Source organism: Puntigrus tetrazona, unplaced genomic scaffold (assembly GCF_018831695.1).
Source record: "Puntigrus tetrazona isolate hp1 unplaced genomic scaffold, ASM1883169v1 S000000456, whole genome shotgun sequence".
NCBI lineage: Eukaryota > Metazoa > Chordata > Actinopteri > Cypriniformes > Cyprinidae > Puntigrus > Puntigrus tetrazona.
The window spans coordinates 325,001-352,938 of NW_025048098.1; the positions used below are offsets into that span (position 1 = coordinate 325,001).

Here is a 27,938-nt window from a genome sequence, read left to right on the forward strand (position 1 = left end):
GAAATGCACACACCGGGTTCAAAATCGATTATTACACCCGTCCATAAAACTGTTCATACTGTTCAGATTATCATTCTTACAATCTGATAAAAACATCTTAACGCTCGGTTCCTATTAAAGATAGCTTCTTACAATTGTGCAAATCACTTGCATTAACATACAATAAAATTTTATTTACTTCCCAAAGACGATGTTTAACGATGTTCATGAATGTTAATGTTTGACCAGTTTTGTACAATATAAATTCACTGACAGCATCCTAAATGTAAACCTTTACATGTACGCTACTGTGCAATTTTTACAAAAATTATATTTTTATTAAATTGACCAAAATTGACATGACAGAAATATCTATTTCAAAACTATAATATATGCAATAAATAAATGCTACATTTGTCTCTTTTGATTCATCAAAGGAGGCTAAAAACAATGCACCACAGACTCATAAAAAACATGAAGCAGCACAATTGTTTTCGACATTGATAATAAATGTAGCAAATCAGCATATTAGAATGATTTAGCAGGATCAAGTGAGAATGAAGGTTGGAGTAATGATGCCGAAAATTCAGCTCTGCATCGAAGGAATTAATTATGTTTCAAAATATATTAAAATAGAAAGCAATTATTCTAAATAAAAACAATATTTCACAATATCTCCTTATTTTACTATTTAAAATGCAGCCTTAGTGAGCATAAGAGAGGTCTTTGGAAAAAAAAAAATGAATAAATCTTTAAGCAGATTGTGAAAACGTTGGTACTTTTGCACGGGTGCAGGAGTTCAACACTCAGACACATTCCCACAGCGGACTCTCATTTATCAGTAAATTACGGGCGAAGCATTGTGCGAGAAAAGCCTTTCTAATTGCAACTTTATGAAATCCAGATGGGACTAATAAAAGTACAGTCATTTGCGGTCTTGGTAGGACTGAATTTAATTATCATCAAAGCTCATCGAGTCTGAAATATTAGTGAAACGCTGTTGATGTTACATGTCCCACTCGATTATGGTGTCTATTAACTTGTGGGCGACACTCGACTGGTTTCAGGAGTTTCTGAGCTCTTCACAAGAATTTTAACACCCCAAATGATCTCAAAGAGTGCCTAATGAACGCATTACCACTTTATTTTCCCTTTTCTGTAATAAAAGTTACACCACGGAGGCGGCTTGCAAAGGGTTACTTAAGTCATGTAATCTAAGACTGGTTGTGACAGATTAAAGACTGGAAGCTCTAAAGTGTGGAAGAAAGTAAAACTATGAGAAGACTTACTGGTGTAAGCCAGCTTAAAACCCTCGGCCGTATCCTCTTGATCAGAATAAAACTCCAGCCACAGGTGATTTGACGTGCTGGTCAGTGACTGACCCAACAAAGATGAACCAGAGAAACTTCCAAGAACTTCTGCTGTGTTGTCTGGACCATCATACAACTGGGAAAACAGACCAGAAATGTCTATAGATTTTAAGAATGTTTTGGTGACACTTAACACTAGGTAACACTTGTTAACTACGACTTTTCCCAAAATACTTTTTTAATTTGCTGCTTTTTATTAGTAAGCACGTTAAGACATTAAAAACATTAATATTTGCTTAATTAGCACTAATAAATGGCAAATATTTTGATGCTATACACGCTAATAAGCAACTAAAAGTGTCATTAACATTTTGTTAATGTTTTATTAATGTTATGAAAATATCGACTTATCTTGGTTATGTTAAAGTTAGAAAAAAAAAACATAGGGAATGTTACGTTTTTATAATTTTGCAAACACGATGAAAATGTTCACTGAACCAATTAAAAATGTTATTCTAATGTCCAAAAAAAAGATGCTGGGTTTGCGTTAATGCATTGTCAGCAAACAATAATCAATAATACACACTGCAGACAGAAGAATATTGCATAAAACAGTACATTCTCGATTGAAATAAGTGTTTTTGGCACTTTTTAGAATCAATTTAATGTGTGTTGCATGCTTGTGCAAACTGGCAAATAGTCTATAGGTAATATTTACCTTGAGAACGTCGCCTTGAGCCAGATTGAAGGTGCTAGCTGAGATGTTGATTCCTTTTCCTGCTTGCACTTGAATGTTATAGATGCATTCGTGGTTGTTCTCGTAATTGCGGGGGTAGTTTGGGGACAACAGCACACCGGCGTTCTTGGAAACGGTTGAGCCACACTCAGCTACGGACAATGGCGTAGTGACACAGTAGAAAAGCAATGCGTAAAAAGTGTAAATTTGGGGAAAGAAGGGAAAAGGCTAAAATGTAGGTATCCTGAAAGACTACATAACACCAAAACATGCAGTAGATTAAAAAAGAAAAACACTGCACAACATTTGGTCACTCATTAGTTGCATTAGAGTCAGTGCTGTATCAATGTAATGCGCTCGACTTTCTATTTTCATCATATGGAAAAAAATATCATCGGCAGTTTCTCTTGTTTCGTTACACTGCCAAAGGTTAAGAAATTATACTCAAAATTGGAGTCAAAAACAAATAACCCCATTTATGCCCAGAACTAAATGTCTGAATCGCTGAATCGATGAAACATTAAACGACTTGCATGTTATTACAAGATAAAACCATTTACAATGCATCGTTTTAAAAGTACACTTTAAGAATAGGTAATACATTTTAACTATTAACTATGACTTTTCCATTAATAAATTCTTAATTTCGCTTCATATTATTAGTAAGGTAGCATTAGTAAGTTTAGGTATTAGGTAGGATTAGGGATGTAGAATAAGGTCATGTAGAATAAGGCATTAATGTGTGTTTAATTAGCACTAATATTCTAGTAATATGCATGCTAATAACGACTAGTGCTTTTTCGTGAAGATTATTAGAGTAAATTTCACTACAATTGCAGCCTTTCTACCTCAGAATTTCACACTTTAATGCATCTTTTGCAATTTTTTGTGCAATTTACAAGCAACTACGAGTGAATATGATATGAGAGGTATGCAGTATGCTGTGCAGCACGCTTTGAGCAGTACACTACTACTCCGTTTAGAACACACAGCACAGCTCAGTAGCCTATCTTCGTTGAGCTCGAATGCAACCATGGAGACCTGTCAAACTCTGGACGTCCAAGCGAATGAGAGCAGCTGACCACGTACCCACACACCTTGGCAGAGGTGCACTCCATATGCGCCGCCCACCGCCGAGGCAAGTGATTTCTCGAGCGCCCTGCAGGCGGTAACCAAGGTCACAAGAGAACGTCAGGGTGTCACCGATGCCAAATCTGCCACCGCTGTGTCTGCCAAACTGGGGCACACCAGGGTCCTCACATGGCTCCAAATCGTATTCTGAACAAAACAAACATGCAAAAAGTTTAGCGGGAAACTTTCCTAGATGACCTATTTTACTGGTGCATTACTGGCTGAACCTTATTGTATGCTAAACTTTACTGTAACGTGGCTTGCAGGTTGTGACAAACGTGATTCATGCAAATTATAAAAACTGAATGACTAACTAAAGCAATTAATTCTGAAACCTACTGCGGTGAGCTGCTGACGTAGGCGGCTTTTTAAAGTAACAGTTTACCCCGGAAATTAATATGCTTTTTCATGTTTTTGAAAGGGATTTAGAGAAATTTAGCATTCCGACACATTCATCAATGGATCCTCTGCAGTGAATGGGTGCCGTCAGAATGAGAGTCCATAATATACTATAATCCACGTGATTCAAGTTTATTAGTGTCTTGTGTATTTAAAATATGTGTATATAATAAACAAACCTATCGTTAAAAAAATAAATTATATTGTAGAAAAAGTACAGTGAAAATCAGGAGAGAAAAGACCAAAGCATGGTTTGCCAGTCCAAACTAAAAAATATGTTGTTGGATTTTGATGTGAGAGGACAACAGAAAATGTATTTTTTCACTGGAGAGGAAGCGCTATCATGGATTATGGACTTTGGTTTATGGATTATGAGTCGAAAGTGATGGTTTAACATTAAAACCTCTTAATGATGGATTTGTTTCGTGCAAACACACAATTTCTTCGCTTCACGGGATATTAACTGACGGACTGGATGGTGTGGTTTACTTTCATTTTTATCAGCTGTTTGGACTCTCATTCTGACGGCACCCATTCACTGCAGCGTAACGAAATGCTACATTTCTCCAAATCTGTTCTGATAAACAAACAAGCTCATCTACACCACGGATGGTCTGCGTAAATGTTCAGCAAGTAATCATTTTTGGATGAACTATTCCTTTAAGAATTATTGACGCACTGTAGACGCTCCAATCGGTAAGCAGCTTGCACCAAAAAGCAGAAAAAACTTGAAATGTCCAAAATGTACAGATTACAAACAGTTACATAAAAAAGAACATTTTTCATACACATCTATTTTTGTGTACTTTGTGTTTTTATGCTTTACAAGGGATGCACCATTAGCGTAGCAACTTGCTAACATCCCATTCTTCTTGAAGCGTTTAAGTCTTTTTTTGCCCGAGGAGTGCTAATTACAGCAGATTATGCAAATATTAAAACTACTGTCAAGTATTTGGCAGAAGAATTGTCAAAATAATTGTCATTTAAATATTTACAAATTTATTCCTGATAAAACACAGCCAAGTCTTCTTTTCGCTTTATTTTAGCATGGCACTTCACTTTTTATATTCAACCAATGTCTCGTTTAACATCACATCGTGATTCACAGAGTAAACAGAGAGCGAACATTTACCCTGGGTTATCTGCAAACACTCAAACAATCAATTAGAGCTACGATAGGAACAGTGTGAATCATTTCCACATATGTAAATGATATTCAAAAACGGTTAGCGTACGGCCGCAGCTGCGGTTTCAATTAGATCCTGGCGCTCGATGCAGAGGAGCAATGAGTTCAGATGTTTGATGGTTGATGGCAATGACGAGAATTGCTTGTTTGTCATTTTTGCTTCCTCTGAGCTCCAATATCAAATATTCCAATCTATTTAGAAACACGGCGCGTTAAGCATACGAATACTTCCACCTTGTCACTCTGTGGCAGTATAGAAAACGAAACAGATTTCATATTACGTAAAGATATCAGTTCTCGTCCTTGAACTTTCAACATTAACGCTGGAATGTTTAATGGGGAAAGCTTTTGTCTGCAGCTTCGTGTCTGATATTTTTTTTCGCGTTATGCGTGTCTGCTTGTGTCAATCCCATCAATATTCAGTACCAGAAAAAGGTCAACCGCAGTTTTCATTGGGGAATATATATTAGGCTAATACTGGAACTTGGCTTCTGGATAATTGTATGGGTATTCATAACTCGATCCTTAATTAATGTATATGATGGCTCAGTAAACATGAGCCAAACCCTATGGGCTCTTCTCACAACTTGGCTTTCTATCAGAACGGCATGTCCTCTAACAATGCTTCACACTGACCTAAAAGAAATGGTTCAGCCAAAAGTGAAAAATCTGGCCAACTGGAAGGCTGTTTTTTTCCCCTGTAACCAGTGATATTGTAGTACACCGTTATAGTTTTGGTAATATTTTACATTTTATTTGAATATTTTCTGTTTGCACTTTCATTTAAATGCACACACACACTTATTTATTTGTGCGTTTTTTGTACTTCTTGCATTTCTTTTGTACTTCATTTCTTAGTTTTTTCTTGTTTATATTGTTTATTTTTTTAAACTTTATTGTAGGTTATTTAGCTTCAGCTATATTACTTAAAAGTTAAAGTTAAAGCAAAATTAGAAAATGTTTTAAAAAAAAAATTACATTTAAATTAAATTATCTATAACATAAAAGAACTTGGAGATTAGTTGAATGTTAAATTAGCTGCGTTTAAATTATTGTCAATAGTCTTGGGGAAAAACAAACACACACAGTGGGAAGAAATAGAAAAAAAAAAATAAAATAAAATAAAATAAAATAAAATAAAATAAAATAATATATATATATATATATATATATATATATATATATATATATATATATATATATATATATATATATATTTTTTTTTTTTTACTATTCCTTTAAAACCAAATCTATTTTGTCATCTGTAAGACATAAGGTGCATTACAAGGCATTTATGCTACTACTACACTACTATCAAATCTACTTTATTGTAACAAAAAAAAGTTACTGTAACCAGACATGAAAGGTTATTGATGCAACTGCTTTAAAATACGCTTGGCTTCTATGAGCTTATATTTAGCTGTCAAATAGGTTTCTTTTCCACATTTACGTCAAAAGGTGGATCAACTAATTCCATTAGACGGCAGCCCAGTTTAACCCAGTGCCCAGTGGGTATCTGGTGGTGACCGTGCAGCGCAGCAGGATGATCCAGTGGGGATCTGTGACTAATGAAAAACGCAGCCCAAAGCCAGCTCTAATATCAGCCAGCAGTTCACTGCTAAAGTCTGACAAGAAGACTGCCGGCTACACTGATAAGTCTCAGACTTTCAATAAGCCACTGAGACGAAGCTCAAGCTGTTGCCAATTGATTACCTTTATCAATGTACCGAGCACCATCTATATCTAATTGCTGCTATGACTTTTCATAGAAACAGGCTTGTAGGCACCGATGACGATAGCGACTGTTCTTGTCCTAGAATAACCTTCGATATTATCCTCAGATTAAGATTCATTATTAGATGTTATACTAAAGAGTGGTAACGGTTGTCACTCTCATTAAAAACATTAAATAAAAAATTGCACCTTTAGCAAATTAAGGTAAAGATGGTTTTACAAAACAATCTGCGCAGGAAATTGAGAAGATCAATGTTTATCTAACTTTCCACACTGAACTGATTGCGTCAATTTAAGTAAGAATGGTTGTAAATGATCTACAGAAAAATTCAATTTGCTTTGCTCAGAATAGCTGGCTCTGTGGCATCAGATTGAATGCAACAATTTACATAAAATTGTGCATATTGCAGATGCCTTCTATCAGAACGGCTTGTCCTCTAACAATGCTCAATGCTGACCTTAAAGGAACGGTCTAGTCAAACAACAAAAAAAAAAGATTTTTAGGGGAACTATTTCTTTTATAAAGACACCACAAACACAATAAACATTATCCGTTGATGTTTAGATGGATTTGCAAGTTTACCAATCACCCAAATCAGTGCCAAATGGGGAGTTTTTGTCCATTATGTGTTAGCTGCTACATAAACTATGTAGTTCTCTCTAACTCTTAACTCTAACTGTTAACTAACGCATTAACCATAACTTTAATTAATCTGTTAAATACAAAGTGATGCATCAGTAAATGTATGTGTAGTTAACATTAACAAAACATTAAATGGTGTTGTTCAATGCGCATTAACACATTAGTATATAAATAAGTTACCATGAACAAAGATGAATTAATGCTTAACAGATGTCTTGTTCATCGTTAGCTAATGTTAACTATACAACCTGGTTGTATCATGCTACCACAATTTATTATTAATTTATAGTTATTTTTTGGAAAAAACGAACAAAAAAAGGCAATGAAATGCAAAAGAAAATAATAAATAGACAAATATTAGATATTGGACGAATAAATGTTTGTTTCACCTGAGAAAGAGATGTTGAAGCCCTGAAAGGAGATGGAAAAGTCAGAGATGAAGCGAAGTTGAGCCTTGAAGTTGCCGTACAGCCCGGCGTTGACTGGCGGGGGTCGTTGCGAACCGGTGAGCCGAGCGAGGGGCCGCGCAAAACTGCCGTTCTCTGTCAGGAGCAGGTAGTCATGGTGATCCTCCAGGTGAAACGCATGAAACGTGAACTGCACACCTGAGAACAGAAGCAATCAGATGAGGGCCCCGATCATTTACTTCTAAATCATGTCAAAACAAATGACTTAGAATCTGAGGAAGCGAGCTGTTAATTGGCGAAATTATGGCTGTGTCTTCAAACAAATTAAGAAGAAATATATCTAATCTAACGCTGTAATCTAGGGACCCATTTTATTACGATAATATATACAATTAAAAGCAGAGTGCAAACTATTAAATCGCTATTTATTTTTAGACGTAATAAGCTCCAATCAAATTAAAAAAGGCTGTTAGAACTTGTTTTCGTGCCAGATTAATTAAACATGCATTAAATTAAGACATTATGAACAGGTAATGTAAAATATAATGAACATATAGGCTAATACAGTGCATATATTTAGTGAAATGCTCTACTAAATTGCTGGCCTGAGGTAAATGTAATGCTACATGATATTTTTTACAAGCTGTTTTACAGACAACTTTCCACAACTAGTATAGAGGAAGGCACCGTTTCTTGTGTGACCGTTTCTTATCAAAAGAAAAAAAAATAATGTTATTGTTATTATTGAATGGGTGTCACATTCTACTGAAGTGTAATGAATGTCTAGTGAAGCTGTACTCTTGGATAGCACACTAAAAGATCATTCTTGGTATTTAAAGGAACACTCCACTTTTTTTTTTTTTTTGGAAATAGGCTCATTCTCCAGCTCCCCCAGAGTTAATCAGTTGAGTTTTACCAATTTTAAATCTATTTAGCCGATCCCCGGGTCTGGCGAAAGCACTTTTAAGATAGCTTAGCATAGATCATTGATTCCAATTAGACCAGTAGCATCGTGTTGAAAAATGACCAGAGAGTTTCGATATTTCTTTCTGTTTAAAACTAGATTTTTCTGTGGTCATATCGTGTACTAAGACCAGCGAGCAATAAAAAATTGAGATTTTCCAGGCGATATGATTAGGCGTAATAATCAAGAAAGTTTGGTGGCATGGCCATGATATCACTGCGCCTGCTGCGGTCATGGTACGGCAGCAAACTTCCTTGATTATTATGCCAGAATGGAAGTATAGTTCCTAATCATATCGATTGGAGAATGAGCCTATTTCCAAATTAAGTGGAGTGTACAAAAGTAATAGTGATTCATTAAAATCAATAGTTTTAAATCGTGTTTTACACACAGTAATAAAAAACAAAAGTGCACGTACACGCACAAACACTGTGTTCAAAATTGTACCTGTTTTTCATTTGTACCCGGAATTTCAAAAAAAGTAGTGTTTTTGTTTTTTTGCTTTTTATTAGATACTTTTCTACACTTAAGTAACTATTTGGATTTTTACTTGAGTACAGATTTTGGCTAGTCTACCAATCTCTGGTGTTCAGTAAATAAAGATGCACACACTTGAATGTGTTCATGGACACCTAAGGCAGATCTGATGTCAAAAGCGAGCCCTCATCTTCTACTGACAGCACAAGAAGAATCCTCCTGTGTACGTACCTTTGCCATGGCTGACCTCCAGAGTCCATGTGCAGTTTAATGAGTTGGGATAAAGCTCCGGAAAGCCAGGAGAGAGGATGATGCCCTCTGGGCCCCGGACATCGCCTCCGCACAGAGCTGCAGGAAGACACGCGTGGAATCTTAAAAAAGATCTGAAACTTTACAGGAAGCACATGTGCGACTGCTCTCGTATCACTTTTAGTGCTCCGTTTTTGAACAGGAATTCTGTCGAGATAAGCAGTGTTCAGCTGGGGGAATTCAAAGAGCAGAGTAACCTTCACCGGAAGTAAAAAATACCACTGAAAGGTTAACGAGAGTAACGAGAAATTCTACTTTGAGCTACTTTCCACTTGCCGTTGTCTCAAGAAAAGGTCACAACCACTTTACTTTGTCTCTGAAAGTTTTCTAAGAAAATGAGTGAGTGCTGCTGTCCATGCAAAACGCTCTACTGTGGTGCTAGGAGGTTATGGATGATTGCATGAGCATTGCTATGCTGTTTCAAAGAGGTTGCTCACTGGCTTGAGTCGGAAGAGTCCAACAACAGGTCTCGATGACATTCCTCTTCACTGCATGTCCGTGCAATCGAGTTAAGTTTAGAACTTAAGTCTTAGGAGCTTGTTCAAATCTTAGTATGAGCAAAAGTAATAACGGCGCTTGGTTTAGTGAACAGTTCTAATAATAACCTAATCTAACTGCACACAAAAAGTAAAAGCAAGTGTCACTGAGATGTCTACGAAACTATCAAAATCATGGATCTGAATGCCAGGTAATGCACTCATTTAAAAAATGCTTACAAATAGATCTATAAATTAAGTATAAATAATTTCACATAAACAATTTGTAGAACCAAAAGCAAAATCACATATAAAAACATTTATCTAAAATGACTGCAATTGTAGGTAAGAATGGCTTCATCACATCACAATTTGGGTAAGAAGCGCTTTTCTGAACAATTTGCACAGACATTTGTTTTGGGAACGGCCCAATATTCATGTAAAGTGTCACACTAAACTGAATACAGCAATTTATGTAAGGACGGTTTTTACAAACGATGCACAATAGAAAATAATTCTGCTTTGTTTGGCTTTTTTGTAAAATGGTGCATTGAAATGAATGTGGCAATTTACATGAAATTTGTGCAGACTGCAGATGAAAAATTAAATAAATAAACAAACAAAAATGGGAATGCATCAACTCATTTAGAAAAATGCTTAGGACAAAAAGTGTCTGCCAAATGTGTGAATGATGCAGAAATAATGTGAGTATGTTCATCACATTCTATTTTACAAAGTATTTCAGATTTTTGTGTAAACAATTTGTATACATGTTAAGACATATTAACAAAGCTAAATGTCGCGCCGACATCTGCCAAGGAATGTTAAAGTGAATTCACATGAATGGATAAACTCTTGGTGACATAAGCGTGCAATCCGAAAATCTGAAAGTTGTGGCTCATCTCTAATTGTGGTTCTGAACACAATCTGTCAGTTGAAAAGCGACTCAAGGTGTCTGAAGGAACCTTATCATAGTGTCTTCTACTAAACCAAAAGCTGAAATAGGCTGGTGGCATTATCTCAGCGGGGCTTAGGCCATCGATTGGTGCAAATATAGATCTTGAGTAATGGTCAAACCAAAGAAATACATTTTAGTGCCATGCTACGACTTGACTGAAAACTAGTAACAGCCAGAGATAACACCATGAAATGGAACGGAAAATCACTTGAAACTGAGCTAACATTTTCAAACATTATAAATGCTTTTAAGTGAGAAACAGCGTCCTTTAGATTTATCTGCACTATTATTTTTTGCTATTATATTCACAGAGAGACATAGCCCTGCGACCGAGTTCACATACGTTTACATGCTAAAAGCATGACGCATAAATCACACAACGCATGTATGCATATACAGTTAAAGTCCAAGGGATTGTTGACTATCAGTTGACTTAAATGGTATCAGCATACTACCATGCAAACACCGCTAATAGGTAAAATACCTACAATTTTAACAGGGTTATTATTATCAGTATTTTAACTTTCCAGTATAGCAATGCCTACAATGTTTCATTCTCCAAGGAGGATACCAAAAATTAATTCTGCCATACTTTTCAGCCAAAAGTAGGTATTCTAGAATTAATTAGTTTTGGAACAGAGCCACAGAAGGCATACCGGGACGTTGTCATAGACAGTGCATCTTGAGACGTCCAAACTGAACTTCAGAATTCAAGCACTGAAGGCAGATTTCCTCAGCGACTTCACCTTTAATGATAATGAATGTCAGCGTCACTCCCCGTGAGGCGATAAAAGAGTCTAGCGCCTCGGGCTCAACATCTGCCTAAATCTCTTTCTTTCTTCCCTCCGGCACTGTGAAGTACCCAAAATATTTCCACCATATTCAGTTAATTCAGAATGACACGAAGTCATTAAAATTGAATACGCCAAATGGGCCAGACCTGCTAAGAGTGCCCTTTTGGAAATAAGAACATTTTAGCGCAAGGTTAAGGTCAACGAAAAGGACCCTGTTTACTCTCTTGATGAAGTTCCTTCTGTTGTTCCAAATAAAAATGGCTCGTCTACGACATCTCAAATAGTTACACTCTGGTATAAGCGAGTGCTCCAGATCCAATCAGTTCCTTACTGATAAAATCACAGCTTTATGTTTCACTGAACCTCTTGTGTTATTTAGAAATGTCACATTTCACATTAGTATATGCATTAACGCTCTGATCTGAAACCTCTATATGCAATGCCCCGGGAAGTGAATCATTAAGATGACTCTATTATTCATTCTTTTGAAAACAACAGGTCCTGAGTATATAACTAATACGACCTACTGTGCATCTTTCAATACACAGTCATTCGAATTACCAATCAGAAATTACACTGGTTTAAGATTCGAGAGAACTGGGTTTATCCAGAACTGATGTTTCAGGAGAAACTGCATTTTAGATAAGATGGCCTTTTGCAGTCTGAATTGAATGCGATGAGAATTATTACACGCACATACAGCCAGAAAATATTTGAAATTGTTGTGAATGTAGGAATCAAAGAACCGTTTAAATGAGCAACGTTAATTAGTCTAACTGAGACGTGTAATTGAGATGACAGCTTACCGTCGCATGTCGGCAGAGGGTGGCTCCACCAGTGGTTCTTCTCACAGACCAACTGCTCCTCGTGGCTCAGTCTGTATCCGGGCTCGCAGCCAAACCACACCACCGAGCCGATGGCCAAGTCCTGCCCGTAACGTATCCCATTTACTGGCACGCCGGGGTCCAAGCACGAGTGAGTGTCCAAAGTGACGCCTGAAGCGAGGCGAAGGCAAATGAGATTATTTTGTGTCATTTAAAGAGACAGCTGAAGTTATAGTCAATTTCATGTACAGTTTTGCATCAATGTATAGTTTCAGACGAAGAAAAGCTATGTAAGCTTATCTAAAATTACGTTTATATTTTTTATTGCCTTGTTACAATGTTGCTGGTATCACTATCAAATAAAGGATTTAATTTGCATTACATGATGCTGTGCTGTGAAACGATTAAGCAATATGCACAGGTTTTTTTTTTGTCTATAAAAAGCACACCAAATAAAAAAAATTAAAAGAAAAAGACAGAATAGGCAAGAAATAGAGAGAGTGAGACAGAACACTACAAAGAGAAATCCTCAAGCTGTTTGCTTGTGTGGAGAGACAGATACGATTCAGGTCGAAATATCATTTCTCAGGCAAAAGGCACCCGGTCTATAAAGACGGCTGACTCACTTTCATAAAAGAGCTTAAAGCCACTGTTAGAGCGACTGTTATCGGTGGTGAAGAGAAGATACAGGAAGTTGCCGCTGCTGAACAGGAACTGAGGGACTTGGGTGCCATTTAGAGAGGCGATTAGGGGAGAGAGGAGATTAGGCCCATCGTGAACCTCTAGAAAGTCATAATTGAGTTCTGTCTGGAACCTGGCAGAAAAAACAGATTCAAGAAGAAAAGAGATAATAAATATTACAACTTGAAATGTGTTTCTATCCACACACACAAACACATACACAGCTCATTACCCATGGCTGCCCAACTGTTCCTCATTGACCGCCTCTTTTAATGAGAAGTCACAGGCGCAGCCAGTGTTCACGCTGCTGTTTATTGATAGGATCAAACCGCTTTGTGATGTGCGAATAAACACAGATCTGCTGCAGTGAGCTTGCTTTAATGGAATAGTTGAGCTAATAATGAAAATATGGTCATTTACTCACCCTCGTGTTGCTCCAAACCTGTACGGCTTTCTGTCTTTTACATAACGACCTATTTTTTTTTCCCCGAATAGTGAATGTATATATAATAGTAATCAGGGGCTCTGAACGTTATATAAAAAGCAGTTATATATTCCAAGTCCTTTAAAATTATGTTATATTCTATTATTCTGAGATAGATAGATAGATAGATAGATAGATAGATAGATAGATAGATAGATAGATAGATAGATAGATAGATGGAACAATAGATAGATGGAACAACAGATAGATAGATAGATAGATAGATAGATAGATAGATAGATAGATAGATAGATAGATAGATAGATAGATAGATAGATAGATAGATAGATAGACGGAATGGCATAGAAAGACAGATAGAAAGACAAGACAAGACAAGACAAGACAGACAGACAGACAGACAGACAGACAGATAGATAGATAGGACAAAAGAGCGACAGAATGATATAGATAGATAGATAGACGGAACAACAGATAGATAGATAGATGGAACAGATAGATAGATAGATAGATAGATAGATAGATAGATAGATAGATAGATAGATATGTAGCGTTTTTATTTTATTTTAGTCTATATACTACAAAAAGGTCAAAATGTGAGTTATTTACTTAAATTGACTTAAAATGGAAATCTGGCATATTGCATCTTCATGCCCTATATAGGCATGTTATTACAAATAAATATTCTGTTATTACAAATAAATCATATGACTTAGGAAGCCACATACAGTGCACTACTTTTGATATCTCTAACGTTTTCTTTTTGGTCCACATTCTCATTTTAATTTCACCGAAAAGAGCAGCCAGCGCATTTATCACAATATCTCTTTTTGTACTTTACAGAAGAAAGTCCTACAGGATTGCCGTACACGAGTGTGCGCAAACGATGACAGAGTTTAAATGATTTCAGGGAAAAGCCAAAGTGCCGGAAAAAACCCCACAATGCCTGCTCGCCCAGTCGAGTCCTCTGCTTTTGTGATACATCTCGAGGCGTCCGCTCCCAGGAGTCCGCTAGATCAAACTCCAGATCTGATGCTATTTCAATGCCCTACTCTTGGGAAGCATTGCAGTGCTAATGAAATAAAGTCAACCATTTGTAACAAGATAAAGATGAATTCCATTTCCCTTTCGCAGACGGCCTCGATGGGCACCACTCTCAGCGATAGATTTATACAGCAAACAGTGCGCGTATGGATCAAGCCCGTCGACATAACACTATGTAATCATTTATATAGACACTAATGGTGACCGTCTCTTTGCGCTCTCGGTCTTTGCGCTACGACAAACATTACTTTGAATGCAACAGCATCCTTCAGACGTTTCTACATGTGAACTTTGCCGCGATCAGCTGAGGCTTACGATTCAATTACTTTTGACATTATACTTTATTAACTCGGCAGACTGTCACATTGAGACTTTATGAAAACCCACACGGCCTTCACACCAAAAGGACCCCGGATGAAGACGGCTATGAATATGTTGCCACTCAGGCTTTTTCTAACCCTGATATGTGCCGAAATGATTTGTCGCCTTGGAGAGCTGATGCCTCCAGACATGAATCCAAATAATGCCTCTGTGTGTTGCTATTCTCAGAGCTATCCAACAGACCTGTCAAAGCTTATCTTGATGGAGCGTCCCACCTCGGCCTCGATGACCCACTCACAGCTCAGGGAGTCTTTGTAGTAGCCGGGCCACCCCGGGGACAGAATGACTCCCACCGGAGCAGTGAAATGGCCTCCGCAGGGCGCTGTGGGAAACATTTTATATACATGCCAGCAGAATGTTTATTAGGACACTTCGATTCAACAAAGAAACGCTTCTTATCAACCGCTGTTGCAGTACAGTGTTTCTGAATGTCTTCGGAGATTAAAAAGCTCTTGATTTAAAGGCGCTGCAAGCAATTTTTTAATAAGGCACACAAAATGCTCCCGCTACCTGACAGATTTCACTGAAATAAGTATCTTGAGAAATCAAACCGGTGTTTGTAAACAGCAGAAAAAAGCACCAGGGGAACGAACCTCCCCTTTTTTTTATCCATTCAGAAACACTTTCTGCATGCCAGTCAAGTCACATATACAGCTTTGCAAAAAAGGGCTTCTAATATTTGTTAGCGAAAAGAAAAAGATTTCTCTCTACGACAGTTGCATTCGGCACAAGTCATAATTCACATTTAAGAGGAAAGCCAGACTCTCATTTCTCAGATTCAGTTCTGAAAGAAAGTTTTAGTACTTAAAGAAAGCTATCTGTTAACAAAGAAAGCTAACTGCTAAATGTTAACCTTACCAATCGTCTGTGTGGCTCAAACAAGAGAAACAAAACAACTTTACACATTTAAGGGGTTTTTAGAAAATGTTACAATGTTAAAAAGTGTCTTTGTGGAGCAGGATGTTACAGAGAGGCTGTGAGACTTATGTAAACAGACAGGCAGAAGTTAGCAAAATGGCTGCTTTTAGCATCATAGATCAATAAGGTGCAATTGGCAATGCTTGACTGTGTTTAAATACAAACCTACCAGTCATGCTTTTTATGGTACGCCCTTGTATTTTCCACATCCCTTAGGCATGAAGCAGTGACCGTGTCTTACAGTAATTTTACTACTATAAACCAACTCTCTGCTGTCAAAAAAACAGCAAGTTGGCTAGTTTGTCTTTGCTGGTCTCACGCCGTGTAATAGTTTAGTCAAATCAGTTATTGTCTTTGTACACTAGCCAGTCAGCCAAGGGGAGCATGGGACACAGACTAATGCAGGTTAGTTGTAACACACATGGTATAAAAATTACTAGTTGCCATATCAACACTATACAGAGAAAAACGTGCACCAAAATTCACAAATCTTTTAAATATATTGTGAATATGTATTTTTACCAGAGTAATGTCAATGTCTCAAATATTTTACTTAATTCCAATTGCGCAGCTGGAGAACACTAATTATGCAATTTACACAGTTTGCTTTAATGCCGATGACAGTCAATGTTTAATATTCAGAAATGATTATTCCAAGAAATGTTAAGCATTTTGGCTCGTTTATGGGTCGTACCAAGTGTGGTTGCAATGCGTTCATCGTCAAACTCCAAAATCTGATCATTTTTCATTAAAAACCACCATTATTTTATTAGAAAAAGTGAATCATTTTATGTTATTGATAACATATTTTAGTTTGTCCTGTATATTCTTTTCCTATATTAGATAAGACTTTAAGCTGTCATATGGTTACAACGTGCCCCTCAGATGTTACAGTCTTGGGGTAAATAAATAAATGCATGCATGCTGTCATTATGAAACAGAGATATTTGTAGTAGACAAGTGTAAAATTACTGTGGATAAAAATGCATAGGTGAGAAAGTCACTACAAAAAGCGTGACCGGCTCTCCCTATCCCTCGCCTATGAACAAAGTAATAATGTCAATAATAATCTCGTTTGATATAGGTGCAGGTAAATAATATCTTCTAATCAGAGCTGGTGTTTACAGTATGTTTTTCAGCATTTACCTCTGACTTTTGTACCGTTGATTCAACAACTCTGATAATAAGTGGAACTAAACCGTTTTTCTATGAGTTCAAGGGATGCAATTTAGATAATTCGACAATCTTTCCAAAAAACACCCATAGGCTACTCAAAGGCCAGCGTTCATAACTTTATTCCACTGAAAAGATTAGAGGACACAAACACTTTTGAAACCTACCTTCACATTTGGGGATCAAACCACTCCACATCACCTTTCCCGCCTCCAGTTCGCACACAATGGTATCCGAGCCTTGCGTCTTTATGAAGCCCTCCTCACACACCACTGATATGGAGCTTCCCAGCTGGAAATTATTACCAAAGCGCTTGGCATTCATAGGCACTCCGGGATCCGGGCACTCGTTGTGTCCAAACGCTGAACAAATAACATCAAAGCAGAGAGCTTGTTACTTGCAACGTGACTTACTTAATGAAATGGAAAGGAAAGAGCGCATAATGGAATATCAAACCGTAGGAAACAGAGGATTGTGGGTAAACGCTAGGGTCCTGTACTTGTCGCACAGGCATTTGAGGATTATTTTGGCTGAGCTAATGGTATGATGTTCAGCGAACAGGATTAAGTTGTTTGATGCTGGTGGATAAATGGCTTATGAATTAAATCGAGGAAAATATGTCCTTCCATATGTCCTACTTGACGGCTGTTCGGTATCTGATCGAAGACGACGTTTCGCATGCCAAAAAACGTTGTTAGCAAACACTACATTTTTTAACAGTATTTATTTTTGCCAACCATCACACATTTTTTTTTTGTTTACTGTAGCATACAATGTGTGTTTTGTTTACGAAGCATGAACATTTTTTCAGTAATATAATTATACAATGATTAAAATCAACAAACAAAACAAATATAAACAAACTCAAATAAAATTATTAAATGTTGCATTGGTACATAACTGAAACGTAACCGAAATAAAATTTAGGTTCAAAGACATTCATTTATTCCCATCTTAAAACTGAAATACAAAAATGCTATATAGAAATATAAAATAAAAAACTGAAAAATTAAAACATTAAATAAAAATAAATATATAATACTATTTAATAGTATATACTGTATAATATATAAAAATGATAAATAATACTAAATTAACATTCACAGAAGTAATGTCATATTATAGTTGATTAAAGACAATGCTTCGACAAAAATTGTTGTGGGTATTAATTCATTTTTACCAATATTACACTGTTTTTGGTTACTGTAGCATACTGCGAGTGTGTATGCATTTTTTACTAAACTGATTAAAAATTATTTTCAGTAATTAAAAATACTTTAATAAAAAACTAAAATAAAATGCAGAAAGGTTGCATTGTTAAATGTAGATTTTTAATTTAACTTTTAGTGACTGACAAAGTTTAAGTTTAAATTTCATTTTTTCACAACCTAAAACTCAAAGGAAAAAGCTAGATAGAAATATTAAAAAAGAACTAAAATCAAACTAAAATGAGAAAATTAAGACATTGAATCAGCTTTAAATTACAAGAATAAATTATATTTTAAACTTAAATTTTATACTTTATTCAGAACACGATCTTTATCATTCTAAAGAGAAGCACTCACTGCTGTACGTGATGTTGAATCCTCGGCCGGACATCGAGTGGTCAGCCTGAAACTCCAGCTGGAGGATGTTGGAGTTGCTGGTGAGATGCGAAGGCACTTCCGCCCCAGAGAAGCGTCCTAATACCACAGCGTCCGCCAGCTCCCCGTCCCTCACCGTCAGGAAGTCGTAGGGAGGCTCCAGGTCGAAGTCGTTGAAGGCCAGATGGATGCGGCTGCCCGCTTCAGCGATGATCAGCCAGACGCAGTTGAGGTTGTTACCGTAACCCTCAGGATAGTCCGGAGACAGAACGGTTCCCATGGCGGCCGTGAAGTTGGACATACAGGGAACTAAGAGAGGGATGAGATGCTGATCAGTTATGTGAAGGTCAAAAGCAAGGACTAATCAAAACTCATTTTAAAGGCACTAAACCTCATGGCTGCAAGTTTTTTTTTTTTTTTCCACACACTGCTGAATTTTAGAATATATCCAGACTACATATTTTAGTGTTCATTCTTGATTTCAATTGAGACACTTCTCTGAAATGTTCTGTTTTTTTTGGTGAAACAAAAATCTCCATTTAGCGTCCGTTTAGTAATTTAAATACATATTAAAATAATACTAAATAAAAAGCGACATTTTGAAAGGCGTTGCTTTTGCAGCTAATTGAAATTAAACTCGTTCTCAAAATATTTTTTTTCATGCAGCAAACCAGAAATCAAAGTTTCAGTGGCACAAAAAAAAAAACAATATCTTTATATTCTGTTTTAGTATCTTTTGTATATTTGCAGTTTTTTTTGTTTCCTTTGCTTTGTTTGCAATTTATTGTCGGGTGTCCTCGACTGCAGAGAAAGATACCTATAAATAAAATGAATTATTATTATATTTTGATAAATACAGATTTTTTCCTGATTAATATAACATTTTATACATATACTTTAATAAAAACATCCACCTCGACAGCACTTTCACTAAACTTTACTGTTTTAATCCTATCTAAAGGTCTGTTCATAGATCATTCGCCTGATTTATACAACATTTTATGCACATGCTGATTTTTTATTTATTTATTGGCTACTGACTGCATTTTCTGATTTATGGAGTGATAATACGAGAGCCTCTGGAAGACCTTTACCTTGAACATGCCAACAAAATAAAACAAGAACCTGGCTTTACCCATTGCTCAGATTTCTGTTTCTGGAACTGTATGCAAATGAATGCATATTTAATTAGATAATGACACATTTGCATATTTAAACATATAATTTCCGAACCTGTGATAGGAAACAATTATCTCCATCAACCGGGGAAAGTACGGCGATATCTGTAAGTTACATTTTTTACCCTATTCACCCGCAGTGTCTTGCCTTGAGCAATAACTAAAGCGCTGACAGCAGGGTGGCAGAAAGAAAAGATGCCGCACCTGTTTCCTTCAGGGATTATTGCCTTGTAATGGAAGCCGTAATTGTATTAAACTTCATTGTGCAGGGCACGCTGGGATTTTGGAAACTCTTGAAATGGTATTGCTCTTTGGTGCTGTTTACTTGTCGGGCTCCCAGAGAATTGTCATCTTCTCATCTGCGGGAGCGCAGCTGTCTGTTAGCCATATTTAACCACGCAGCGGTTGTTTTGTTTACGCGCCGACATAAAACACGGTTTTAATTAGTCCGACCTCTCGACATCATTTCATTTAGACATGTGTCTCCTCGACTCAAAGGGTCGCCGGTGCTCATCTCCGTAATGAGCTAGCGAGGATGAATGGAGAACTGTGGTCTTAAATTACTTCCTGAACGCACAAGGCCTAATGTACCTGAAGAGAGCTAAACGTTAGTATTTCCCATTCATCTTAGTCCCAGTTGGCAGGAAAATTACATCATGGCAACGTGAATTGGTGACATGTCCATGTTATGATCACTTAAATGCTCTTCACGTAGTAATTATTACTTCCGAGCTCTTAAGAACTTTCTAGAAGTGCTGGCTTTCAGGTCTTGTCAGAATGATTGTATTTACAATATGACGGCAAAAATGTTATGATTAGCAATGGAAAACTCTGAATGTTATATTTTCTGTTCTTTAACTTATATCATATATCAAATATCATGGAATTTTTTCTGGCACATATCCAGATTTTTTTTTTTTTTTTTTTTGGCAAACTGTAGATTATACAGTTTGTTTGTTGTTATTTAAAAATAAATTATTTTATATATATATATATATATATATATATATATATATATATATATATATATATATATATATATATATATATATATATATAAAGTTATTTTAATCTTCACATTTCACAACATTGCATTATTTTACTGTATTTTTATTCAAATAAAGCTTTGGATAAAACAACAAATTTAATGTAAAAATGTCATTCAGTTCATTTAGTTGATTTTTAATTATGAGCCTCAAATGTAACTATAAAAAATACCATGGCATTCATAATGGTGATGCCCAACAAATTATATTAAAAGATAATACATGGTAGATTATTCTACCTTCCAAATGGAATTGATCTTCACAATCAAGTTTTAATTGTGAGTGTTAACCACATAATTTAGCTTGCAAATGAATCATTAATGAAGAATAGTGACTGTGCTTTGCTGAAAATACTACTCACTTAGCCAGTTAATGAAGCAACAGGCTTGTGTGATAAAACAACATTTCCCATCATTCTCTGTGGCAGTATGAGAATGACGGAATACATAAAGCATCGATTACACACTTAATGCACATCCTTTGCTCTTCATTCTGTTGCATTAGCACTTAAAAAGCTTCCAGTCTATTAAATTGCCCAAAGCACCCATTTTTATTCTGAGTAAAATAACAAAAATCACATAATTATGACTTTTGAAGAAAGAACTTCCCAGGCAGATCCATCCATCCATCCAAAAATCCATCCATCCATCCATCCATCCATCCATCCATCCATCCATCCATCCATCCATCCATCCATCCATCCATCCATCCATCCATCCATCCATCCGCTTAGTTTTAGTTAACTATAATACCCCAGTTTCCATCTGCTTGAATTTCAATCTCTTCTTCACGAAATGTTATTCAGAAAATGTTCAGAAAACCTAGAAGCACTTTTATGGTAATTTCTTTGGTGCTTGACAGTATAACTCACCTTCAACTTTCAATGCACAAACAAGAGTTAAAAAAAAAGGCTCAGACGATTTGTTACGAATCTCTTTTTTCCAGAGAAGATTAAAAAAACATTTCTATTTTAAATAACGAGAGAGAAGCGTCCAGCAGCACTCACATATACAGATGGGGATGTTAGCAGACCACTGATTGTTATTCTGACAGGAAATCATTCGTTCGCCAATGAGCTCGAATCCGAACTGGCATTCAAAGCGCAGCACGTCTCCGTTGGAGAAGCCCCCGCCCTCTCGGAGCCCGTACAGAGGGATGCCGGGATCCCCGCAACTTTCCTTGTCAATTTCTTTAGGTAGGCGAGAGAGAAAAACAGCAGTAAAGCTTTTGAGCCAGCAGAGTGATTTATGTGGGCACTCTAAGAAGCTCGGGCAGAGAACAGACTCACCTTTATAGTTGATCTTAAAGCCAATAGAGCCCACACTTTCATCAGACTGCAAATGCAGCCACATTTGATGGGTCATACTGACGATGAGGTCAGGGACGAAACTGCCCGTTAACCTGTCCATGCAGAGTGAACAAAAGAAAATAAGAGTCTGTGAGCTCAGAGCACAGAACACTACTGTGGCAGCGCATGCTATAATAAAGCTGTCAGATGCCAATACTACGGTCTCCTGATACGTGCTATAACGACTGAATGATTGCTATATTTCACATACAGCGGTATTTATATGGTACTCAAAGGCATGGGGTCTGTAAAATATTTGAAAGCAAACGCTAACACCAAAACGGCAGTTATTTGAACCAACATACAGTAAGAAAAGTAATATTACAAATCTGTAAAAATCTGATCTTAATCACTTTTTGGTGCTTGTACATCAGTGTCATTCATCTAGCAAGGTCTCTGGTTAGGTTCAGGTGTAAAGAGGTGAATATTTGGATCACGACGTTGTTGTTTCTTATATTTTTGGTATAACATTTTATCACGGCAGCGCAGTACTATATATTCAATTACATTTTTACTTCCAAAACACCATAGTAGCATCTAAAATCGTAGTGCGTTTTAGTTTACTTCCGTTTTTCCGTACTTGGTCTTTTCCCAGCTGCTTAATTTTCTAGTTGGTTTTCTCATCTGTTAATTAGTCCCGCACACCTGTTTCTGTTCTCCTTGATTACTTTACCTGTTTATTTAAGCTTAAGAGTTCCCTTAGTTCCATTGTCTAATTTGGTTTATGGATATTGACGTGTATTGATTTATTGCTATTTACAGTTACTTACTGTTATTTTCTCCCAGATTATTAAAGTATTTTCTAATGCTGCTCGTGTATGGCGAGTGGTTAATATAACTGCTACCATGGTATCTGTCGGAAAAAGGGTGATGTTATGTTACTTTTGTGTTTGACTGTACTTTGGGTTGAAATTTTACTGTCAGGTACTTCAAAAACCACCATGGTAGCATCAAAACAACCCACAGTACAATTTCGAAAAGGACTGAATCGTGAAACATGTCTAAAAAAGCAGATTAGAATAGTATGTGCTTATACGCTCGTTACAGAATATATAAATAGAGCATAATAAATGTACTAAGCTAATTTGACCAGCACAAACTTGAATAAAGGCATTAATTGAGCTTTACAGTATGTATTAGTGTTCTGGCAGCGAGAGTCTTTTGTCCTTCAGGAACGCTCTGTGAGCACTCAATGGATCGCAGCTGGAACAGAGCCAGCCAAATGCACCAGAAAGCAGCACAGACCATCACCAAAGTGGGTCTACCCAAGATACCCGGAGACATACGGCTGGCGGCGAGAAGAGGTGGACGGAAAAACATGTTTGTGAGGGAGAAAATACAGCCGTAGGATTTCTCTTTTTACGGTTTCGCGGCTTTCATGCTGTTGAAACGGATAACTGCTGCAAAGCTGAATGAAAAGCAAGATAAAAGAAGAAAAAAAAATAGCCGCTGGAGTCTATTAAAGTTGGATATCTATTGGAGTCTATTAAAGGGGGGAATCAGAAATTTCCCTGTTCTTTCAAAAAAAAAAAAAAAAAAAAAAATCTAATGTAGCATGCAGATATACACCGGAAATGAGCGGCATGCCACAACTTGTCTAACTTCAGCACTTCATTTTCTCTGCCTGCTTGAAACTAAACGATTTAATTCACAAATTGCATGTGTGAATTGCCCGTTATGATTTTTTTTTTTTTTTTGTTATGCATTGCAGTAATGTCTGCGCACGGTAAATGGTTTAAATCGCGACTTGTCGGTGCAAGAAAACTTTGTGGAAAAAATAAAAATGTGAAAAAAGGAGACATTACGGCCCCTATAAAATATTCCAGCCGCAAGCTAACGGTCAGTGTTAATTATTCAAGATTACAAAAAAATCATTGACTTGCCTTCCGGCTAAAAAAAAATCCTTAAAAGAAGAAATATTTACTTGAGAAATCTAATTGTATAAGATATTAAGACCTTGAATTAAATTTATTTGTCTTTCCTCATCGGCAAACAGTTCTTTTTCTTAGCGTGACTTTATTACAATTAAATTGAATTAAGTTTTTCTTTCTCTGTTGGCTAATCCAAGCGTGCATTTAATTAAATGAGGTTCACAAACTATTTGCTGATGGGGAAGGGAAAATATAAAGAGTTCAATCTCGTAATTTCTTGCGTTTAAATGGCCTGCGCGTATCTTAAGCGTATTTTGCTTCTCAAGTAAACTCATCTCGATTTAAAGATGCATCTGTCCAACACAGAAGAAATCGTATCTGAATCTTACACTTGTATGATCGTTTTCGAGTCGCCGACCTCCCCGCCGTCTCCGACAGTCAACGTATCGTATCCCAGCTCCAAGTCGAACTCTTCGAAATTGATTTGAATAACCTGCGACGGGAACAAAATCACTGAATTAGCGTTAGAAGTCTTTGTAATGGAACGCCACTCGAATCAACGAAGCACCTTGACCGGAGGGATTTCTCCATATGCTCTCTGTTACGGGGAATGAGTAGTGTGCATTTCACACCGTCTTAATTAAGTTTCTCAGTGCTAGAGCGCTTCAGACATCATCAAATATAAATGATGCACGCTATTCTCAATAAATATGATATTCATGAGCTCACCGGGGCCGGCACTTGGCTGCAGCATATGTCGCCTGTATATTTCAGTTCATTTGCTCGTACCCTCCGCGGCCCCATTGAACCGCGGCGTTATAACCCCCAAAAAATTCAGCGGGGGCAATGCATCAATTATCCAGCAAATCACTCGCACAGCCCAATGAACGCTGAGGGTAAAACAAATTTCCGAGAGTGCTTTCAATCAGCGGCTCGAGCTCGCAAGTAAACATCGGCGAGACGTGCTCGGCTCGTTCCGTGCTATTTCTAACGCTCGCTTGTACATTAACAACGTCCTGTTTGCATAATCACCCCGGTGTGCGTTTGGAGACACCGCCGCTCGCGTTTAGCCAGACGACATGAACAGCGGCCTTCTGGAGCCTTTACGGCCCGCTGAGAAGCCAAGCACGCACTTAAGGTATACGGGTGCTTCTTCGACGGCTGCCACTTCTGCCGTTTTTATTAACGCTAACAGATTCTCTTTGGTAAATGAAGGTCACGTTGAAGTCTAGGAAAGTTTTCACCATGCCTAGTTTTCTAAACGCCTTTCTTTTATGTCGTCCCAGAAGCAGACTTTTAAATACTAAAATATGAAAAATAAATGACAGAATATGAAAAAAACATGAATTTTGTACATATTTCATAAAACCGTGATCTAAACAAAGAACTAAAAGCAAATCCGGGTCTCCACAGCTGCATTACTTAAACGTTTAATTGTTCAAAAACAGCAATGCTGTGAAATGCCATTGCAATTTAAAACCTATTTAAATATATTTAAAAATGCAATTATGTGATGATCAAGGCTGCATTTATTTGACAAAAAAATAGTGTAAAAAAAGTAATATCCTCAAAGATTTTTTTTTTCAGCTTAAAAGGACTGCTTTTCAGTTGAATATATTGTAAAATGTAATTTATTTCTGCGAATTTTTGGCTCTAGTCTGCTTCGGTGTCAAATATCCCTCAGAAATCATTGTTGTTGGTTTGTTCGAGAAACATTGCTTATATTATTCATGTTGAAAACATTCAATGTTTTTGTGGAAGCCGTGAAACATTTTTCAGCATTCTTTGTTTAAATATAAAGTTCAAAAAAACATTTATTTGAAATAGAATATTCTACTAACACTTTTTACTGCCGGTTTTGATCAGTTCAGATTTTTAATTTCTTTAAAAACTGAACGTTAGTATACATATTTAATAATTTGGAAGGTTTTAAAGTCATTACAAAATGCACTGTGTCGCGTGAAAATAATTAATTTGCAACTTTTTAATTTGCAACAAATGTTAATGATATTAAGAATAATATATGCTGCAATATATTAGCAGCAATATACAGAAATACATGATATGGGTCAAAATGATAATTTTTTTCTCTTATGCCAAAATCATTAGGATATTAAGTAAAGATCATGTTCATTTGTGGTAAATTAACACAATATTTGATTGGAAATATGCATTGCTAAGGACTTTAGACGGCTTTAAAGGTGATTTTCTCAATATTTTCATTCGGCAGCTTTCAAAAAATTCACTCTTATGACTGGTTCTGTGGTCCAGGCTCACATATGTATTTGCATGAACGATAAATAAAATGCTAGCTATCAGATTAGCCACACAAAGGCATTTTATTGCACAAAAGTCATTTGTATCACAGAATCGAAAGCCAATACATAATTTAAGACGCATGGAAATAGTGCTAAATGCTCATCCGTTAAAAAAAAAAAAAAGAGGCAATTCTCCTATAAGACGATGTTTAAACACCCACACCTTGTTGAAGAATCATCTATATTAGCTCACACAGGTGGTCCATGCGAGCGAGAAAAATGTCTTACAGCACTTACACTGATACTATTAGTGGTTTGCTAATGAACACAATCAGGCAACCATAAGAAAGTCCTGCTTCGTCCCTTTAAGTTCATATATTAACTTCATTTATTGTGTTAACACAATAATAATGCCAATGAGCTGCCCATGGGTCTCTAATAATGGGTCTGTGCAAAACGCAATAAAATTTGAACTTTGCAATTCCGTCGGGTGAAGATAAATGAGGTAATAATGTTATGTGTGTTAGGGCTCATTTGCATTTCTCACCAGAGGAAAGCTCAGATTTAGCAGCAATTGAGGACACGAATCAGCTATTTGCTGGTTGTTAATGGACTGGCATAAAACGGGTAGAAAAAAAAAAGGAAAACCTACACCTGAAATGCACTGCCAGGAGCTCACGGAAAGAGTAACTGTTGACTCGGACCTACTGTAGACTGCATGCGTTTCATTTATTTAACAGTTAGGAATCTTGTAAGCATTTTTAAACCAGAATTGCATTATCTGAGGTGCTACAGGCGAAGAAGACGCGTTTGAATCTGTCAGGAGAGCAATGTGAGGTATTGATATCTCATCAGGAGCTGCTCGCAACAGCACGAAATGAAAATAAAACACAAACAATAACTGCACTATAAAAAAATTATTGTGGTTTTTAAAAAGACAAAATACCTTATTTATTACAACGATTGTCAAATACTGAAAAATATGGTATAATCGTGCTGGAATAATTTTTTTATAATAAAAAAATAATAATATGCCATTTTAGTTAAAGACTTGCTCATAAAATAGCAAAAAATTTTATGACATTTTATTTTACATATACATGCATTCAATCATTCAAACTTTCATTTTTTGCAAAATTGACCTTCTGAGATCAATATTTTGCGAAAAAAAAAAAAAAAGGAAATAAGAGAAATGGAATGTTGTAAAAAATGTGCAAAAAAATGGGTAAAAACATTTTAATAAACAATTATACAAAAAAAAAAAAAAAGAAATTACGTGACAGTAAATGCATAAAAAAAATACCACAAACCCCTACTTACTCCAGCTACTGTTAATACTATATATTTAGGCAAAATAATATTAAATCTATTTTTTAATTCACATTTTTTGCAAAATCATAATAATAAAATAGCTTTTTATAATAAGAACCAAAATAATAATTAAATATTTCATTTAATTTTGATAAAACTGAAAATCTAACATTAAATGCGTATTTTCCTGTTAAATTAAAATTACATTTATATTTAAATTAATATTTTTGCCGAATTAATACGTAGTAAAACTTTTCATATTTAAGCAAATGAAATAGAAATGGCAGGTTTTAAAACGGATCAAATGTAACCATAAAAAAAAAAAACTGACCACGGTTTTAAATAAATAAAACTGCTGTCGGTATTATTGTAAAGCA

At 36.2% G+C, this 27,938-nt stretch overlaps 1 protein-coding gene across 3 annotated transcripts in view; it reads right to left on the reverse strand.

Annotated features, from left to right (window-relative positions):
* csmd3a (CUB and Sushi multiple domains 3a) overlaps nucleotides 1-27,938 on the reverse strand; it is a 228,751-nt gene that overhangs the window by 133,617 nt on the left and 67,196 nt on the right. For all 3 annotated transcript variants that reach the window (XM_043231853.1, XM_043231852.1, XM_043231854.1), the window contains exons 11-23: nucleotides 24,382-24,485; nucleotides 22,062-22,174; nucleotides 21,780-21,962; nucleotides 18,532-18,858; nucleotides 17,134-17,328; nucleotides 15,059-15,197; nucleotides 12,954-13,141; nucleotides 12,310-12,498; nucleotides 9,198-9,314; nucleotides 7,508-7,723; nucleotides 3,115-3,303; nucleotides 2,008-2,177; nucleotides 1,269-1,425 (exon numbers count right to left, since the gene is read on the reverse strand). In XM_043231853.1, coding sequence (XP_043087788.1) covers nucleotides 1,269-1,425; nucleotides 2,008-2,177; nucleotides 3,115-3,303; nucleotides 7,508-7,723; nucleotides 9,198-9,314; nucleotides 12,310-12,498; nucleotides 12,954-13,141; nucleotides 15,059-15,197; nucleotides 17,134-17,328; nucleotides 18,532-18,858; nucleotides 21,780-21,962; nucleotides 22,062-22,174; nucleotides 24,382-24,485 — 2,287 coding nt within the window. The remainder of the gene's footprint in view (nucleotides 1-1,268; nucleotides 1,426-2,007; nucleotides 2,178-3,114; nucleotides 3,304-7,507; nucleotides 7,724-9,197; nucleotides 9,315-12,309; nucleotides 12,499-12,953; nucleotides 13,142-15,058; nucleotides 15,198-17,133; nucleotides 17,329-18,531; nucleotides 18,859-21,779; nucleotides 21,963-22,061; nucleotides 22,175-24,381; nucleotides 24,486-27,938) is intronic.